Genomic DNA, 18,961 nt, shown 5'->3' on the forward strand with positions numbered 1-18,961 from the left:
AATACAGGGCGATCGTCAGCAATGAAAATGAGGAGGCCCACCCTCTGATCGGGGCTCTGGGTGGTCCAGAGACGTGGTGGCAGAGCAAATCCCTGTGCAAAGACAAGACGGCGAGCGGCTGCGGCCCCGGTGGGGCTATTTGGGAAGCGGGTGCACCCCGCCCTGGGAGCCGGTTAGGCAGACGGGGAGGTCCTGCCGGGGCCTGTCTCCGCGGCGCCCAGAGGGTGACCACCACCTCCTGCGGCTGCAAAGTCTCCCTTTCCGGCCCAGCACGTGGCGGGGCCCCAGGCGCCGTTCCCGCCCTCGGCCGCGAGGGGGCGCAGGGCGCAGGCGCGCTGCTCTCCGGCGCGGGCGGCGGCGACGCGCCTCCGGGCCGCCAGGGGCCGCTGTGGCGCCGCCGGGGCCGCCGGGGCGCCGCCGCCGCCGGGCCCTCTTGAGCGCGGCCTGCCGGTTTGGCGGGGTGAAAGGTTGCGAAGATGGCGACGGCCTTGAGCGAGGAGGAGCTGGACAATGAAGACTATTACTCGTTGCTGAACGTGCGCCGGGAGGTGAGGCCTGCGGCGGGGCGCCGGCAGGGCTGAGGCCGGGCCCTGCCGTCCGGGGGGGCCGGGCCGGCGGCGGCGCCCGGTTCCCGCCCCGGAGGCCGCGGCCGGCGAGGAGGCCGCGTGACCCCGCCTGACGTGCGCGGCCGCCGGCGATCGGGCGGCCCCACCGCCCGGGCCTCGCGCGGGGGTGTCCCGCGGCCTGTGCCCCGCGCTCGGCGGCCGAGGCGCGCGATGCCGTCCGGGGCGGCCGGGGCCCCGCACCCGCGGGAGGCGCAGGGCCCGGGGAGGAGGCGCGGGGGGAGCCCGGCCCCCAGGACCCGGGGCCACGCGCGCCCCCACAGCCGCCCGGCGGAGGGGCCGGGGGGTGTCCTCGCCCCCGGCCGGCGGGATGGGGACAGAGTCCCGGGCACCAAGGTCAAAGCCGCCCGGGCCTCCGCACGGTCTGGGGGCCCTGGAGTGGCCCGGCCCCGGGGACAACCCGCCCGGCTCCTCCCCAGAAGCGGAGGGAGGCCTCCCGGCCCCGCAGCCTCGGTTCGGGGGCTGCAGGTCAGGAGGCAGCGCCGTGGCCGGGAAGGAAGCGGAGCCCCATTCCCACCCCGGTGCCCGCGCCCGGTGCCCGAACAACAGACAGAGCGGGGCCCGGGGGCAGCGCCCAGGAGCGGCCTCGTGGCCCCGGCCCGCGGGCCCGGCCTGGAGGCGGAGGAGCGTTTGTCTGCGGCCCCGCCCGCGGGCTCCTCCTGCCGGGCCAGGGTTTGGAGGGATGGGAAGCGGCAGGGCTGGCCGTCTGGGCAGAGCTGGTCCGCGTGGTGCCCCCGATGCCCAGTGCGCAGGACCACCTGCTGAGCGAACACGCTGCCTCCCGTCATTCTCCGAGCCCTGGAGGGAGGGGGGTGATCCTCTGGGCTCCCGGCGGGGGACACGGAGGCAGACGGAGAGGAAGGCCCGGCCGCAGGCCCGCCTCTGGGAAGAGCGGAGCCCGTGCTGTCACCCTCGCTGCCCCGCCCCCGGACCACAGAGCTGCGGGCCCCCGGACTGTGTTCTGGGGGACCCCGCGTGAAAACCCCTCCGGTGTTAGCCGCTTTGAAACCCCAGGGAAATGCTTTTGGGGATTGGAAGTCATGTCAGGCTGCCATAGGCACCTGGAGCTGAGTGTGACTTAACAGCGAGGCTTTGGGCAAATCACTTCGGCCTTTGGTTTCTTCCCTCAGCGCCTTCCCCCCCCCCCCCCCCATCCTCACCCAAGGACATGTTCATTGTTTGAAAGAGAGACGTGGATGTGAGCATCCGCTGTCCCCCATATTGGCTCCAACCGGGCACTAAACCGTAGCCTGGGTATGTGCCCTGACCAGGAACCGAACCCAGGACCTTTCATTGTTCAGGGCGACCCTCCTGAACTGAGCCACAAGGCCAGGGCTCTCTCCCTTTCAATGAAGCTGTCTGGCCAGTTATTCTTTAAGCTTTCTGCAGTTCTTAAAAAACAGGGCAGGTGATGAAACTAGCTTTTCTGAAGTCATCCTTCCTTATCATCCCTTTATAGTCAGTCTGTGTTATCTGTAATTTAGCTGCCACTGACCTGTTTACCACATTTACAGAATACTAGCTGCAAATGATCAGAACTAGCTATACTAGTAGGCTAAGCCAGACTCCTTGGTAAACATTTGTCAAACGTGTATCTTGAAACCTCTGGAATCTGAGGACCTGTCATTGTTCCTGGTCTGATGGGTGAGAGCCAAAGAAATACTTCTTTTAAAAAGCTTTACTACTACCACCCTAGCGGGTGTGGCTCAGTGGATAGAGCATGGGCCTGAGCTGAAGGGTCCCGGGTTCGATGCCTGCCAAGGGCATGCACCTTAGTTGCAGGTTGGATCCCTAGCCCTGCGGTGTCTCTTCACATCGATGTTTCTCTCTGTCTCACCCCCTGCCTCCTACTCTAAAAATCAATGGAAAAACATCCTCGAGTGAGGGTTAATAAAAATCAAATAAAATCCCCCAAAATGTCTTAGGAAGTTTACTACCACCAATGAGTGAAGGCACTTCCCACATTTGTGACGACGGGAAGTCCCTGTGGAACACGTCCTCTTGATTACGTCATTGTGTGTGGCCTTTGTCAACAGACTCCGTGTAGAGGGTGTGCTGTGCCGACTTTACCTCCTGATTCTGTAAGAGACGCTCTGAAGGGTGGTCTCCGGGCTTGACATTCACTAGGACCTTTTTGTGAAATCGGAAGGCAGCCTGAAGGTGAAACGACATCCCGTAGGAGAGTGAGGAAAAATAGAAGTCTTCTTATTTCTTTTTCTTTTTCTTAATTTAGCGATTGGGGGGGGGGGGAGGCGGGAGCCCACCTCAGTGGGAGGACTGCCGCCAGGCTCTGGCCTTGCTGTCCCTTTTATGGAGACTATGGGGCACACCCATGGCCCTTAGGCAGGTTTGGGGTACACCCATAGCCCTTAGGCAGGTTTGGGGTACACCCATAGCCCTTAGGCAGGTAATAGTGGACTATCATATCAGTAAGTTGCCTCAGGTACGCTGTCTCCATTAGATTTGGCTCAGACCTTCAGAGATAGTCCTTACTTCTTACACTTGTGGCTGGAAGTGGCCGGTAACACCTGTCCTGTTTGCTGCCAGTTGTAGATGCCGAGTAGCATTCCCACCGGACATCAGAGCTTCCCTGGTGCTCAGGACGCTCAGGTTTTCCCCGGGAGTCTCAAATGGAAGCAACCTGCGAGTTCTAGTTAGAAATATAAAAATCAGAAAGAATAAATAGCCGAAACCGGTTTGGCTCAGTGGATAGAGCATCAGCCTGCGGACTGAAAGGTCCCAGGTTCATTCTGGTCAAGGGCATGTGCTTTGGTTGCGGGCACATCCCCAGTGGGGGGGTGTGCAGGAGGCAGCTGGTCGATGTTTCTTTCTCATCGATGTTTCTAGCACTCTATCCCTCTCCCTTCCTCTCTGTAAAAAATCAATAAAGTATATTTTTTTAAAGAAGGAATAAATAGATAAATAAAGAGACAAATCAATAAATAAAAATGTAAAAATTAGAATCAGAATACATAGTTACAATTGAAGTAATTAGAAATAGTCAAAAATCAGTTTAAGAATCTTCCTTCCGCCTGGCCAGCTAGCTCAGTGGGTTGGAGCATCATCCCTGTATGTCAGGGTTGCAGGTTTGATCCCCCATCAGCACATACAAGAGACGCCCAATGAACGAATGCACGGATAAGTGGAACAAGTCAGGGTTTCTCTCTCTCTCCCCTCCCTCTAAACTCAATGAATGAGCCCTGACTGGTTTGGCTCAGTGGATAGAGCATCGGCCTGCGGACTAAAGGGTCCCATGTTCGATTCCAGTCTAGGGCATGTACCTTGGTTGTGGGCACATCCCCAGTGGGAGGTGTGCAGGAGGCAGCTGATTGATGTGTTTCTCTCTGTCTTTCCCTCATCCACTCTCTCTCAAAATCAATGGATAAATATCCTTTTGGTGAGGGTTTAAAAAAAAAAAAAAAAAAAAGAGGCTGAGAAGCAGGAGTTGTAGCCCACGATGCCACTTGAGTGACCTTGAACAAGTCATCGCAAAGACTCCATTTACTGACAGCTGTCCTTCATAGAGCTTACTGCTCAGAGAGCTGCTGTGAGGGTACGGGCTCTGCAGGGGCCTGCTGACTCCCCCTTCCCGTTCCGGGAGCTTCGTGCCCCTGGCAGGTTAGCCTTGCCTTGTCTTTGACACTGAGTGTCAGCATCTAATAAAGCATTAACATGCACTTCCTGTGCCGGGATGCTGAGCGTTGCAGCGGAGAGGGAATGTGCACAGTGCCTGACGGAAGCAGATATTCAGATGGGATTCACTGTTAGTTTTGACATTTGGTAAACATGCAGTTTTGCTGATTTTAAAAAGGCTACACGTAGAAAGCGGCGTTAGCTTTGTCCTGGCTGAGTTTGCTGTCCGTCTGTTGTGCTAATGAAAACCTGGTCCCAGAACTTGGGGATAGCAGCGGGCTCTGACTTCCCAAAGCTTTCTTTGCTCTTTCTGTTCATAGTACCAAGTGCTTTTTTTCTTCAAAAGACCGTCTCTCTCTGAACTCTGCTTCCTGCGAGTCATGAGTTTGATTTGGAGGGGAGGGGTCCCAGAAGCTGGGCTGAGCCAGGAGTGGGGTGCAGGCCTGGTCCACACAGGCAGGGTGGGGCCCGGAGCTACAGCTGTGGGCGCGCTCAGCTCTGACGGGCGGGCAGGGAGGAGGACTACCCGGAGGCGGAGGCTCTGCCGGGCCCTGGCTGGACAGCAGAGCTGGTCAGGGGGGCCGGGCCCAGTCCAGAGGGGCGCCTGGTGGGGAGGGGACTGTTGGGAGACCCAGCGGGTTCCGCTGACATCTCATAATGTGATCGGCAAACATCGGGGTTAAACTGAAAATGTGTTTTTGTTGTTGTTGTTTTTTGTTTTATTTTTTTTACAATTTTTTTATTAAATTATTGTTTGTGTACGTATTTTAACATGTTTTTAAATATATATAAATATAAATTTGAATGAAATGAACACATATCTTTTATTTATTTATTTTTAAATATATTTAATTGATTTTTTACAGAGAGGAAGGGAGAGAGATAGAGAGCCAGAAACGTCGATGAGAAACATCAACCAGCCGCCTCCTGCACACCGCCCACCAGGGATGTGCCCGCAACCAACGCACATGCCCTTGACCGGAATCGAACCCAGGACCCTTCAGTCCGCAGGCCGATGCTCTACCACTGAGCCAAACCGGTTTCGGCAAAAATGTGTTTTCTTTAATGAAAGTAAGGGTTAGGGTTAGGGTTAGGGTTAGGGTTAGGGTTAGGGTAGCTAGTTATTACTCTGCTGCTTTGGGCGTTTCAAGCAATTGCCTCTGGAAAGTTTAATGCTCTGCTGCTGCATTATCTACCCAAATACCTTTCTTTCCCCTCCTGCTTTCTTAAAGGGAATTCGGTGGGAAGCTTTTCTCTTTGCCATGCGCTCAGTGAGAAAACAATGGGTCAGAAATATGGGGCATGCAGGCGGCACGTTTTGTGCAACTATGGAATTTTAGTGTTTACTTTTTCATTAAACTTTTCATTTTACTTATGTATTTTACTTATGTCCTGCCTTGTTCATGAAAGGACTTAAAACAACTTACGGATAAATAAAATAGCGTAAACGTTTGCCAGGGCCACACACAAAAGGCCGCTGGGAAGGGGGCTGTTGTCAGCGCTGTGGGCACCGTGTCCTGAGACCCCTCTCCCGGAGGAGCCGGGCTGGAGCGGCCCCTTCTTCCAGACCAGGATCCTGTGTGGCCCCGGGCCTGCAGCGCCCGGGCGGTGCCCCTCGCTGGTGCCAGCCAGAGCACTCCTCAGCGTCAGAAGGCCAGCAGCCGGCTGCCCGCGGGGCAGGTGGGGCAGCTGGACACGGCGAGGGGAGGTCTAAGGCCAGGCTCTCAGGGAGAGAGAAGCCACGCTCTAAATGTGGAGATAGGATCCAGACCGTTCATTTTGACCCAGAAAGGAACTTGAGCTCATTTCTCCAGGCATTGGCCTTTTTTTTTTTTAACTGCTGTGTCTCAGGGCGTGCCAGGAAGAGAAAGAAAACAGAACTGGCCAGTGGCAGGAAAGTACTGCCCAGGCCCTTGGCGTGACCTCTGCTCAGGAATGAGAATTTCTGCGGTTTTGGCCCGGAGTGCTCACGCTGTGGTCAGCAGAGACGTGCACTGGAGGCCAGGGGTCACCTGCTGCCCCTTCACCCTAAAGGTCACGCTTTTTTAGTGTTTACAGAGGTCCGTCATCACTAGTTGCCTAATACTTTTTTTAAAAATATATTTTATTGATTTTTACAGAGAGGAAGGAAAAGGAATAGAGGGTTAGAAACATCGATGAGAGAAAAACATTGATCAGCTGCCTCCTGCACACTCCCTACTGGGGATGTGCCTACAACCAAGGTACAAGCCCTTGTCCGGAATCGAACCTGGGACCCTTCAGTCCCCAGGCTGACTCTATCCACTGAGCCAAACCAGTTAGGGCTGTTGTTGTTTTTTAATTATTTTTATTGATTTTAGAGAGGAAGGGAGAGGGATAGAGGGAGATAGAAACATCAATAATGAGAGAGAATCGCCAAAACCGGTTTGGCTCAGTGGATAGAGCATCAGCCTGCAGACTGAAAGGTCCTGGGTTCGATTCCAGTCAAGGGCATGTACCTTAGTTGCGGGCACATCCCCAGAAGGTGTGCAAGAGGCAGCTGATCGATGATTCTCTCTCATCGATGTTTCTGACTCTCTATCCCTCTCTTTGCCTCTCTGTAAAATATCAATAAAATATATTTTTTTAAAATAAATAAATAATGAGAGAGAATCATTGATCAGCTGCCTCCTGCACACCCCCTACTGGGAATGGAGCCCACAACCCAAGCATGTGCCCTTGGCCAGAATCGAACCTGGGACCCATCAGTCCACAGGCCAACGCTCTATCCACTGAGCCAAACTGACTAGGGCTTTTTGTTGTTTTTGATCCTTACCCGAGGACACGTTCATTGATTTTTAGAGAGAGGGGCAGGGAGAGAGAGAAAGAAACATAAATCATTGCCTCCTGTACGTGCCCTACCCAGGTCAGAACCAAACCTGTTACCTTTCTGTGCATGGGACGACGCTCAACCAACGGCCACACCGGCCAGGGCATCCTGTACCTTTTTGAACTTACGTTACATTTTGAGGGTTAACGCATTCGTAAATTGTGTAATTTTTTTCCTTCTAAGTGGAACTTACTTCAGGTTCAAAGGTTATTCCTGGTTGTAGAAACCTGGAATTGTTTGATCAGCCTCCCGTCTTGCTTTCCTGGCTCATCCATGATGTGATTGTTTATCTCTCACGCCCACCTGTCCCCAGTGAAGAGCCTGCAATGGCTGAGGAGGCAGCTTCCAGCACACTGAGAGGCGGTGTCCGCCGCCCTTACCCGCAGCCGCAGCGTGGGCGCCGGAACCCCAGCCCAGGCCTCGCGTGCGGGGCGCCGTGAGCCATGGGGGTTGGGGGGTGGGCAGTTACCTGGAAAGCCAGAGACCGGCCCGGAGCTGGGAAAGGCAGCCGCGGCTGGCACAGCACAGCCTGGAAGTCACTGTGAGATAGACTTCCTAGCAGCCCTGGCTGGGCGAGTCCCCTCCCCTCTCTGGCCCGTTTCTTTATCTGCCACGGCCAGACCAGATGTCACTGTCGGGCTGTGGGGAAACTGAGCAAGCTGCTTACCATAGCACTGGGCGCATTACTGTGGAAAGTAATGCAGTACCTCTTCATTACCAGCCTGAGCATAAACGGTACAAGGCTTGCTTTTGTTGATTGTTGGAGTTCTTGGTGTAATGTGGGTGTCTGTTGTCTGAGAGGGGGGTGAAACACCTGAGCCCTCTCGGTAGGCTGCCTTTCACTCCCCAAAGGTGACCTGTTTTATGAACCGGAGTTCGGTTTGAGCCGGGCTACACGTTATTAACTTTAGCCAGCTCCTGGGTCAGGGGTCATCATCAGGTGAACTCCTGCATCGTAGACAAGTCATTTAATCCTGTTTGGCCCTCACTGTTTATCTGTACCATGGGGCTCTAACACCGGCCTGCAGACTGCTTGTTAGTCCCGGACGAGGAGCATCAGGGAGGTGCTCTGTGGCTGTCAGTCTGTCCAGGGCACTGTGACCTCATCGGCCCCAGCAGCTCCCGGTGCTCCTGGTCACCCTGCCGGGCCGGACTCACTCTCCGTCCTCAGAATTCCCCAGGTGCACGCCCACATCTGGCTGGTAACCGCCGTAGGCAAACAGCGCCTGTTCCCGGGCCCACGTGTGTTTTGCATGTGGAATGCGTGTGTTCTTGAGGATCACGTTGCAGTTCTGGCCACAAGTCATTCTAGAGGAACTTCCTGGAAGTATTGGTGTGGAGCCGTCTAAATTTTCCCTTTAAAAGATAGTTACAGCCAGTTACAGAGGAGGAGCAAATTCACACACGTCCTTCATGCTGAGCCCAGGTGAGCCAGGCCCGGAGCCTCCGTCCGGGTCCGAGTCCCAGTCCGAGTGGCCTCCCCGCGGGCTGTCCCTGCCCCGCCGGCCAGACGGGCGGTCTGCCCCATGTCCTCCGGGCCACGCGAAGGGCTGCTGTTGGCCGCCTTTGGTGGCGCAGCAGCGATGGCACTGGGAGTGAGTCAGTGTCCGGTGCGCCGGGTTTTGTAGTTTTGGCTTGTGGCAGGTAAGCAGCTGGGTTTTACCCGGAGTCCTGTCCTGCTGGGAAGCTCCAGAGGCGGTCAGGCAGGGTGAGCAGAGGCAGTCTGCCGCCGGGGCTGGGGGTGGGTCTGTCGCAGTGCAGGCCAGAGCCCCCAGTGGACAGCGAGGGTGACCAGGGCAGCTGCGTCCGCGGGCCGGGTTCCGTGTGAGCCTTCCCCAGATGCAGGAGGGCCTGTGCGGGGCCAGGCCAGGGTGCGCGCTAGTGCGTGGCGTGTGGTGGCCTGTCTCCGCACTGACACCTGTGCCCGCTCAGTGACGCCAGGTCATCCCGCACGCCTGCTCCTCGGCCGTGGGGCCTGGGCTCGCTGCTGACTGGAGCGGAGTCCGTGTTTTCTCTTTAAACTGTATGAGTACCAAGCATCATAAAGAAAATTACAGGTTTTATTAGCTGCTGCAGCTCTGTCAGTCTGATTGTCATGGAGCATATGGACAGTAATGAATCTTCAATTGTGGTGATTAGGCAGACGTCCCAAAACCTAATTGAATATAGTTTGGGGGACTTGGTTGCTGAGATGCAGCAATGTGCACACCGCCTGGACACTGGAGCTTCAAACCAGAGGCGTCAGCAGCACAGGTCCCGGCGGCGTTGCTGTTCTGCTCCTCGGGAGGGTGTGGGCTGAGCTACTCCATTGCTGCTCCCTCCTCTGGTGGGTCTTCCTGTCGGAGAGGCGGCAGCCTGTGGCTGTCCGTGTGTCCACCCGCCTGACTGCTCTTCGAGCCCAGCGCGCGGGAGGGCTGTGCTTCCTGGGGCCGTGGCGGTCGCGGGAGGCCTGTGATTAGTTCTGGCAGCGATGGGAGCGGAAGCCGTGTGTCAGCTCAGGCCGGGCATTTAAATGCCGGGTGACCTCGGCCTGTCCTGCTCCTCCCCGGCCTCGGTGACAGCGAGGTCCTAGCGGCCGCAGGTGGACGTGTGCACCAGGAAGAAGTAACGTCGGGGTCTTTGTCCTGAAACCCAGCAATTCTCAGGCGTCTCGCTGTCAAGACCCCGTTACAGTCTTCAATTCCTGTGGACCCTGAAGAGCTCTGTGTACATGCCAACAACATGTAATTAGAAATAAAACTGGTGGTTGGTAAATGTAAAACAAGACAAAGTGTGCTTCTTAGGTGTCAGTATAATAAGCACGGGAAGACTTAAGGATTTCAAAATGCCTGTGTATTGGAAAATAATGTATACAGACATGTGCAACTCCCAGCAGATATGACTAAGCAGCTGAAGAGGGTGCTCCATTTTTTTTTAATTGGTTTTTTTACAGAGAGGAAGAGAGAGGGATAGAGAGTCAGAAACATCGATGAGAGAAACATCAATCAGCTGCCTCCTGCACACCCCCCACCGGGGAGGTGCCCGCAACCAATGTACATGCCCCTGACCGGAACCGAACCTGGGACCTTTCAGTCCGCAGGCCGACGCTGTATCCACTGAGCCAAACCGGCTTTGGTGAGGGTGCTCCATTTTCTCTTAGAATTCTAGTGCAGGGGCCTCTGAATCGATGTGACAACACGTATTCCAAGAATATGCCCCTCTCTGCTCGGACTCACCATCTCCCCAGAGCAAGCTGCAGCCGTGAGCACCGGTAGCCAGTAAGCACCCAGAGACATAATGAGAGCCGGTGAGTTAATCTCTGAAAACTCATTTATACCTACAGCTACCACTTCAGACATTTCTTAGCCCTCAGAACAACGATGTCATTGATCTCATGTGGCCTCGGGAGGAAAGGGCGAACACAGCAAAGTGTTATTGTGAACACAGCTTTGGTCTGAGGGACTCCCAGGGGCCGCACCCCCGGAGAAGCCTGCCCTGCCCTGTCCCATCCTGCCAGTCCCGTCCCATCCCGGTCAGACACGTGCTCAGGCTGCAGCGTGCCCTGGGAGGCAGGTGAGGCATATTCTTGGGATCCGCGTTGTCACATTGATTGCGGAGAGGCCCCTGCACTCGAATTCCAATAAGAGAAGATGGAGCAATCCCTTCGGTGGTTTAATTATTTAGGGAAGCAAACGTGATGAGCTGGGAGTCAGGAGACTTTTCCAAGCATGATGCCACAGCACAAGTCAGAAAAGACACAATTGATAGCTCTGATTCTGTAAAAATGAGGAACTTCTGAGTGAGTTACCAGAAAAACACTAAGACCTTAAAAAAATCCTAAATACAAAAGACTCAAAGGAATCTGCAATGTGTTTATTTGATAAAAGATTCATGTTTCTAATCTCTATAAAGAACTCTTGGAAATCAGAAAGCAAGGTGGGTACCCTGAGGAGCCCAGTTGGAAGGAAACCAATAGCTTCTTTCTGAAGAAGAAATCGAAAATGCAGATAATGTGGAAGGGGCTCAGCCTCCCTAGTGACCACGCAGGGCCGTTCACACTCGTGTCTCTCTCCCCCTCTCTCCCTCCCGCCCTCCCTTCTTTAAAAATCAGTAAGTGAAGCCGAGGGCCCCTTTTTGTCCTTTTCCGTGGTAGTTCTCAGTGTTGAGGAGCCGAGAGGGGAGGGGTGCAGGAGGCGGGCTCTGTGCCCTGGTTAATCCACCCTGAGCCTTTAGAGTAGGGGTGTCGAACTCAATCAGAGAAGGGGCCAAAATCTAAAATCCAGCCTAAATTGCGGGCTGAATGGTTTACTGAACAGTCATAAACTGACAATGTCATAAACTGACAGCAGAGTGCAGTAATGACAGCGCGGTGCGGGCCACATTGCAAGGCCTGGCGGGCTGGATTTGGCCCGCGGGCCTTGTGTTTGACACATGTGCTTTAGAGCCCAGACAGACACAGCAGAGGCACCCAGCGAAGGCAGGCCGCCCCCAGGCCACTAGTTCTCTGGCGCCCCCTGGAGGGACTAGCTGTCACTGAGGAAGCTCCCACTGACCCTCCCAGGCCCTCCGGGCGCTTCCAGAGCAGCTCGGCAGACCAGGCAGCTCCCAGAGCTTCCCATGGCCCTGGAGCACCCCGTTCCTGGAAAGCGCTGGCCAGAGAGCGTGAGATGGCGAGGGAAGGGTCTGGTGGGAAGTTCTGAGCCCGCATGGACAGTGAGGGGAAATGGCAAGGAAGCGGATGGTGGGGGGGAGGGTTTCAAAACGAGATTGTCCTCAGAGAGACAATACATGCAAGACAGAAGAGCATGCTGGTACTTTCAGAAGACATGTATGAAAAGGGAGCACTTGGAAGTTAAAAACAAGATATGCCCTGGCAGGTGCTCAGTGGTTAGAGCAGTGGCCTGCGCACCAAAAAGTCTAGGGTTCGATTCCCAGTCAAGGGCACGTACATTAAATAAAGTAAATAAGTAAGATGATAAACTAAAACGAAGGGGAAGACATTATTCAACTAATAAGAGAAAATTTCTCCGAATTAAAAGATGGGAGACTATGAAAAGGGCAGTCAAGCAACTCGCACCGATAGGTGAAGGGAGACGGGAGGTGAAAGGCCACGGAGGATGGGAGGTTGGAATGAGCTGGAAGCCAGTGGAGCAAGACAATGAGATCCTGAGGGGAAATGCTCCCAGGCCAATCCCACACTCAGCCAAATGCTTCAAGCCTGCCCTGACCGGTGTGGCTCAGTGGATAGAGCATCAGCCTGTGGACTCAAGGTTCCTGGGTTTGATTACGGTCAAGGCAACCCCAGTGTTGTCCTGGGGGGTGTGCAAGAGGCAGCTGATCGATGTTTCTCTCATCCATGTTTCTCTGATTTGAATTTATATGAGCTCTGCTCTGTCGTGTCTCTTGTCGGTGCTGGGATTTCCGTTGGATTGCATTGGATCTGTACATCGCCTGGGAAGATGTGACCTCTTATGATATTAGTCTCTTTGTGGGAACCCCTTTCACGTCCCGCATGGTTCAGGTTCCGGTTCAGGGTGCGGGTTCTGGAGGAGGCCACACACAAATGAAAAGAGACTAGAAAAATATTTAATTTGGCGATATTGGGGGCTACACTCTGCTCTGGCCTTGCCATCCCTTTTATTGAGACTATGGGATACACTCCTTACCCTTAGGTTTGGGATATACCCATAGCCCTTAGGCAGGTAATAAGCGGATTATCATATCATAGGATTTACATGATTACAAGATGGGTAAGGGGCCTCAGTTACCACTGTCTCAGTGAGATAGGGAGCGGGCGGCTCTGACCTTTCAGGCTTCCAGGTTGACCAGCCTTCTACCTCTTCCTGTCAGTGAGACTGTGCTCGGTTTCCGCATCTCCTGTCCGTGAAGATGGCTTTTCTCTGCATTCTCTCCCGGCTTCTCTGATTTCTCAGGGGTGTGTTGTGGTGTGCAGTGAGCACGTTCTGCACTACTTGATAAATTTATTGGGAACTATTGTAGTTTGCTTTGTTAATGATACTCTTAAATGGTATTGTCTTTCTAAATTTCAGTTTTCTGTCTGTGGAAATAAATTGGTGTTTGCTATTAACTCTGTATCCCTCGACCTTGCTAAAATCAGTAGCTTTTTTGTAGACTATGGTTTTCTGTATATATGATGTCTGCAAATACAATTCTGCTTCCCTTTCCAATCTGTATGCCTTTTATTTCTTTCTTGTGCCTTACTGCGGGAATTTTGTTTTTATATTGTATAGCAAATATTTCAGCAATTTTAACAACCCCTCCCCACAAGCTCGATCGTCAGATTACAGAGGGCCTTTTAACTGCGGATTTATGATTGTAGGTTGAATTTATATTTAGTTTTCATTGAAAATGATTGAGATGAAACTTTTCATACTTCAAACATGATGCATCTTGCCAAAACTGGTGTGGCTCAGTGGATAGAGCGTCGGCCTGGTGACTGAAAGGTCCCTGGTTGGATTCCGGTCAAGGACATGTACGTTGGTTGTGGGCACATCCCCAGTAGGAGGTGTGCAAGAGGCAGCTGATCGATGATTCTCTCTCATCGATGTTTCTTTTTTTAAAATATGTTTTTATTGATTTTTTTACAGAGAGGAAGGGAGAGGGATAGAGAGCCAGGAACATCGACCAGCTGCCTCCTGCACAAACCCCACCAGGCATGTACCCACAGCCAATGCACATGCCCTTGACCGGAATCGAACCTGGGACCCCTCAATCCTCAGACCGATGCACTATCCACTGAGCCAAACCGGTTTCGGCAATTCTCATCGATGTTTCTAATGCTCTATCCCTCTCTCTTCCTCTCTGCAAAAAAACAATAAAAATATTTTTTTTTTAAATGATGCATCTTATAATTTTTTACAGAATTTTAGAAGTATATAATTTAGGTATCATTTTTACTGATAGCACATGTTTTGAAATGATATAGTTATTTTTATGATAATGAAAGTTTTCATTTTCTTTTTTACTTTTTTTTTTTTTTTTTTTGAAAGTTTTCATTTTCATTTAGGAAATATTGAACCAGTGACTTTAGCTATTCAGTTATGATGAAAGGCCTAATCTAACCTTTTATTGAATGTGATATTTATTAAACATGAAACTTCTCATTTCTAGAACTTAATCAATAGGACATTAAGCCATTTATTACTGCAATTAAAGAAGGCCTGCAGACTAGATATTCTACTTCCTCGTCACCCAGTTTAACTTTATCTTTAATTGAATTTATTGGGGTGACATTAGTTAATAAAATTATAGGTTTCAGGTGTAAAATTCTATAATATATCATCTCTGTGTTGTGTGTTCACCCCCCCAAGTCTCCTTCCATCACTTAGCCCCCTATCTAGTTTAGCTTTAACAATCAGGACATAGCACTGAAGGGTCCCGGGTTCAGTTCCTGTCAAGGGCATGGTCCTGGGTTGCAGGTTCATCCCCAGCCTCTGTCAGGGCTTGAATCAGTATGTCTCTTTCACATCAGTGTTTCTCTTTCCCTTCCCCCTGCCCCTCCTTCCTGGGTGGTTAAAACACCTGTGCTCCCAGTATGGCCCGTTTCCCCCTCCGGTTGGCTGCTTAGGAGAACTGAGAGCTGCCTTGTTGGGGGGCCCTTGAGTCGGGGGGCTTTGGTTTAGCTCCAGGAGAGTGAGGAATTTTATCTGCTTCACCTGGCCTTTCAGAGTTAGGGCCTGAGGGGTTGACTTAGATGTGTGAGTTGCTTTTACACTTTTACTCATTTGTCTTTGACCTTCACGGGTGAAATTCATTGCGGTTTTTTGACAGAACACTGACGGGGTGTGTGGCATTTCTGGCTCCTGGCATGTAGTTTCCTTCCTTCCGACCAGACGCCCTGTGGGGCACCTTGCGGTGCATTGTTCCGATAGCTGGGCAAAGCGGCACCCACCCCGTGTTTGGTTTCCGCTCAGACACCCAGTGCCGGGAGGAGACAGCCCGTGCCTCCTCAGGCGGCGCGTCCAGCGGCAGCGGTGCCGTTGGTGTGTATAATCGATCGCTTCGTTAGCGGGAGGAAGGCTTACGGGAACAAAGCATCTCTCACTGCCTCCTGTGCAGCGGCAGGGGGTGGCGAGGGGCCGCCCGACGGGCACCCGTGGGTGAGCTGGGCGGGAGTGCCGTGGTGCTCTAACCGGCCCCTCCCCTAGGCCGCCTCGGAAGAGCTGAAGGCTGCCTACCGCAGGCTGTGCATGCTGTACCACCCCGACAAGCACCGAGACCCCGAGCTCAAGTGCCAGGCGGAGCGGCTGTTTAACCTTGTGCACCAGGCGTATGAAGGTCAGTGCGGGAGCAGGCGGTCGATTTTAAGAGACTTGATTTGTAGCGGACAGCAGAGAGAGTCCTTGGAGGTGTGGAGAAGGGGTTAGCCTGGGCTTCCTACTGACAGCTCTTTGGAAGAGAAGGATTCTCTTTGGAAATCAATGTGTGTCCGGCCGGCAGGAGATGGGCGGGGGTGGCCGCAGGCGGGAGGGAGGTGCAGGGAAACTCAATTTTCACGTCGTCCGCTGGCTGGTCCTCCGAAAGGGAGCCCAGAGATGAAAGGCCGATCGTTAAGACAAGCTCTCTGCTGTCTTTTTGAGCGACATGCGTACGAGAGCATTTTTTCATCTGAAAGTGGATTTATTGACTCCGTAGCATTCATTTAAGGAGAGGTTCTAACAGAAGGGAAAAAACGATATGAAGAAGGCTAACAGGCAATAGAACTAAGTAATTCAGACTTTTATACTTCACCTTATGGATTTCAGAAAGAACGTTAGTGACATGCTTGTTTATAGAATATTGAAGTCGTTAATAGCTACAGTTTCTGTTTGCGATGATGAAATGGTGATGTTTGCACAACAAAGTGAATGTACTTCATGCCCCTGGCCTGTGCACTTAAAAATTATTAAAAGGATCAATTTTATGTTGCGTATATTTTACTAAAATTTTAAAGATACAGATTTGTAAGACGTTAAATCACTTTTAGGATGTATATCAAGTAGAATAAGTTGTTTATTCCAGAGCCATTTGGTGATTTGCTCTTTAATTAGACTAAAAATTAGATGATATGTTCCCTTACAAAATAAAGGCTTCTTATTATAGTTTTATCAAAAAGTTAGGTTTTAATGACTGAGCCCGGGGCCAGGGCTGATGATACGTGTCTTTACCGGATTCGCTCTAACCAGGCCACTCTGTGGGGCCTGGCCACAGGCCTGGGCCTTCGGTGGCAGCGGTCGCCAACCGATGGTCCGAGGACCGCTGGTGTCCGTGAGCTCCGAAAGGCTGGCGCCCGCTGTCCTGCGATGCTGTCCGCGTGGCTGCTCTCGTTTCCCTGTTGTCTGTCACCCGCACAACCGGGCGTGGTCTGGCGGTTTGGGGAGAGTCAGGAAGGCCTCCCGGTGGGGGTGAAATGCTGCCACAGCCCTGCCCGCGCCCAGCCCGGAGGGGGCCACGCAGAAAACTGGCCGGAGAGCCCTCGTTAGGTCCCGGAGTAACTCCAGGGCTGCGCCGTCTCCCAGAGGCCAGCACTTCCTCTGCCCCCGGACTTGAACCTGGACAGGATCGTGTCCATCGTTTTTAAATGAGGCCTAAAACACATGGGCGTCTCCAGGGAGCAAAGATGCAGAGTCTCCACAGGAGCTGGCGGAGCAGAGCAGGAGCTGACGGCTGAGCTTCCCGGGCTCCCATCCGGGGGAAGCTCCTTCCAGGAGCTCTCGGCCTCCCTGGAGAGCCTTTCCCGGCAGCGGCGGATGTGGCCAGTGTCAGAGTGGCACGTGGGGATCACTAAATGGAGGAGAGGGGGAGGAAGGACAGAAGGACAAGTCAGACTTGTCCGGGGTCAGAACCTTGCCCTGACCTTAGCCCACCTCCTCAGAAAGGGCAGTCAGCTTTCAGGCTGCACGCACAGGCCTAGCACAGCCGTCCTCGGTGACGCAGGGGCACCTCTCAGTTCGTGGTGGCTCACTCATGGCCGCCTCTAAATACGGCCTGGTTCGGAAGAAAAGAAAGAAAATAATAAGCAAACACAGTCAGGGCTGGATCTGAGGGCAATGAGGAGAAGGACGCAAAGGGAAGGAGAGCGTCTGTCTGGGAAGAGTGGGGGCGGTGGGAGCTGCCGGCGGGATGCTGTCAGGACTGGGATGCTGCTGTGAGGACCGGAAGGCGAGTTCTGTGCTTTGTAACATGTCCGGCTTCTGTTCGCAGTGCTTAGCGACCCGCAGACCCGGGCCATCTATGACATCTATGGCAAGAGAGGACTGGAGATGGAAGGCTGGGAGGTAAGAGGGAGCCTGTCTGCGCCCCAGCAAGGCCATCTGACCCCTGCAAACTGCCACCCGCCCCACCCTGGGAGGGAGGACTCGGCAGCCATTCCCCAGGCGCCCAGGCCACAGCTCTGCCCAGGGCCTGTTCTGAGTCTCCCTCTGACGCATGGAATGTGCTGGCTGCCTTTTCCCCCTCTCGTCCGTCTGATGGCTCACTCCTGTCTGCTCTGCTCTCTCGGTGTGTCGCACCGGCCGTACGCAGCATCTGGGCCCTTAGCATGTGTGCGCTTCCTCTCACCATGTGACCCTGAGGTCCCGGGCCTGCCCCCGCCCCTGACCTCAGCCAGACCGTCTCCTATCAGGAGAAGAGCGGCCGGGGAGCGCTGGTTTTCTCTCAGCCTCCTCAGCGTGTGCACCCCTGGGAGTGTGCTAACGTGGTCTGCTCTTCATTGTCTCGGCGTTGTTATACTAATGTTCCCTGATGTCACAGCCTGAGCTTCGCGTCATCCTGGAGGGGGAGCGTCCCAAAGCTCATAAACACCCACCTGGGCGTGAGGTCCCGCCATCTGAGAAGCGCGGGCACCTCTGGGGACGGCCCGCACACGGGAGCGGCGGCAGTGCCACCTGGACACTTTGCCTTCGTCTGGATGTTTTGTTTTGTTTTTGTTCTTATTTTTAATATATTTTATTGATTTTTTACAGAGAGAAAGAAAGAAGGATAGAGAGTTAGAAACATGGATGAGAGAGAAACATCGATCAGCTGCCTCCCGCACACCCCCTACTAGCAATGTGCCCGCAACCGAGGTACATGCCCTTGACCGGAATCGAACCTGGGACCTTTCAGTCCACAGGCCACTGAGCCAAACCGGTTTTGGCTTGCCTGGATGTTTAACATTGTTACCTGGAACTCATTAGGGAATTTAACTGAGACGTGAGGTGGTGTTTTCTTTATAAGATTCCTGCAGCCTCAGAGACAAGTTACTAAAAGGATGGTCTGTGACCTTGGTCATTATGAGGGCGCAGAGCTGCGAGGCTGTGCAGGCGAACCTGGCCATCTGCTGTAAAACGCTCACCCCGTTTCGTTGACGTCGCTCGAAGCCCTGGCCAAGGGGTGCACAGCGGTTAGGATGTGAGCTCCGCTGTGTCCTTGCCTCCGGCTTCCTAACGCTCTCCCCTCGGTCCGATCCACCCTAGGTTGTGGAGAGGAGGAGAACTCCGGCCGAAATCAGAGAAGAGTTTGAGCGGCTGCAGAGAGAGCGGGAGGAGAGGAGGCTGCAGCAGCGAACCAACCCCAAGGTGAGAGGCCCCCCAGGTCAGCGTCGTCAGAGCTGCTGGTGTGAACGGTAGTGCCATGCGGAGCAGCCTTCAGGGGAGGGCAGGAGACTCCCCGGCAGGAACGCGGCTCACTCTCTGCGACGTCTGCCTGGTCGTTGCACTCGAGGCCGTGGCCGTGGCCGTGGGGATCGGGAGGTCAGAGTCGGGAAAGGAGGCGGAAGCACCTGGCGGCAGGTTCCTGTGCCAGTCAGGATGGAGAGCGGCGACGCGGAGGGCTGGGCCGTTCCCGGGCATCAAACAGGCCGGTGCTCCTCACCCAGGAAGCGGGGCCGGTGCCAGTC

The 18,961-nt window shown here is 53.8% G+C and overlaps 1 protein-coding gene across 2 annotated transcripts in view; it reads left to right on the forward strand.

Annotated features, from left to right (window-relative positions):
* The first annotated feature begins 399 nt into the window (after positions 1-399).
* Positions 400-18,961, forward strand: part of DNAJC11 (DnaJ heat shock protein family (Hsp40) member C11) — a 56,941-nt gene continuing 38,379 nt past the window's right edge. For both annotated transcript variants that reach the window (XM_084875799.1, XM_084875800.1), the window contains exons 1-4: positions 400-548; positions 15,252-15,381; positions 17,287-17,360; positions 18,540-18,641. In XM_084875799.1, the coding sequence (XP_084731925.1) occupies positions 477-548; positions 15,252-15,381; positions 17,287-17,360; positions 18,540-18,641 (378 nt within the window). In that variant the 5' untranslated portion in view covers positions 400-476. The remainder of the gene's footprint in view (positions 549-15,251; positions 15,382-17,286; positions 17,361-18,539; positions 18,642-18,961) is intronic.

Source organism: Pipistrellus hanaki (assembly GCF_964339955.1).
Source record: "Pipistrellus hanaki genome assembly, chromosome: 2".
In the NCBI taxonomy this organism is placed as follows: Eukaryota; Metazoa; Chordata; class Mammalia; order Chiroptera; family Vespertilionidae; genus Pipistrellus; species Pipistrellus hanaki.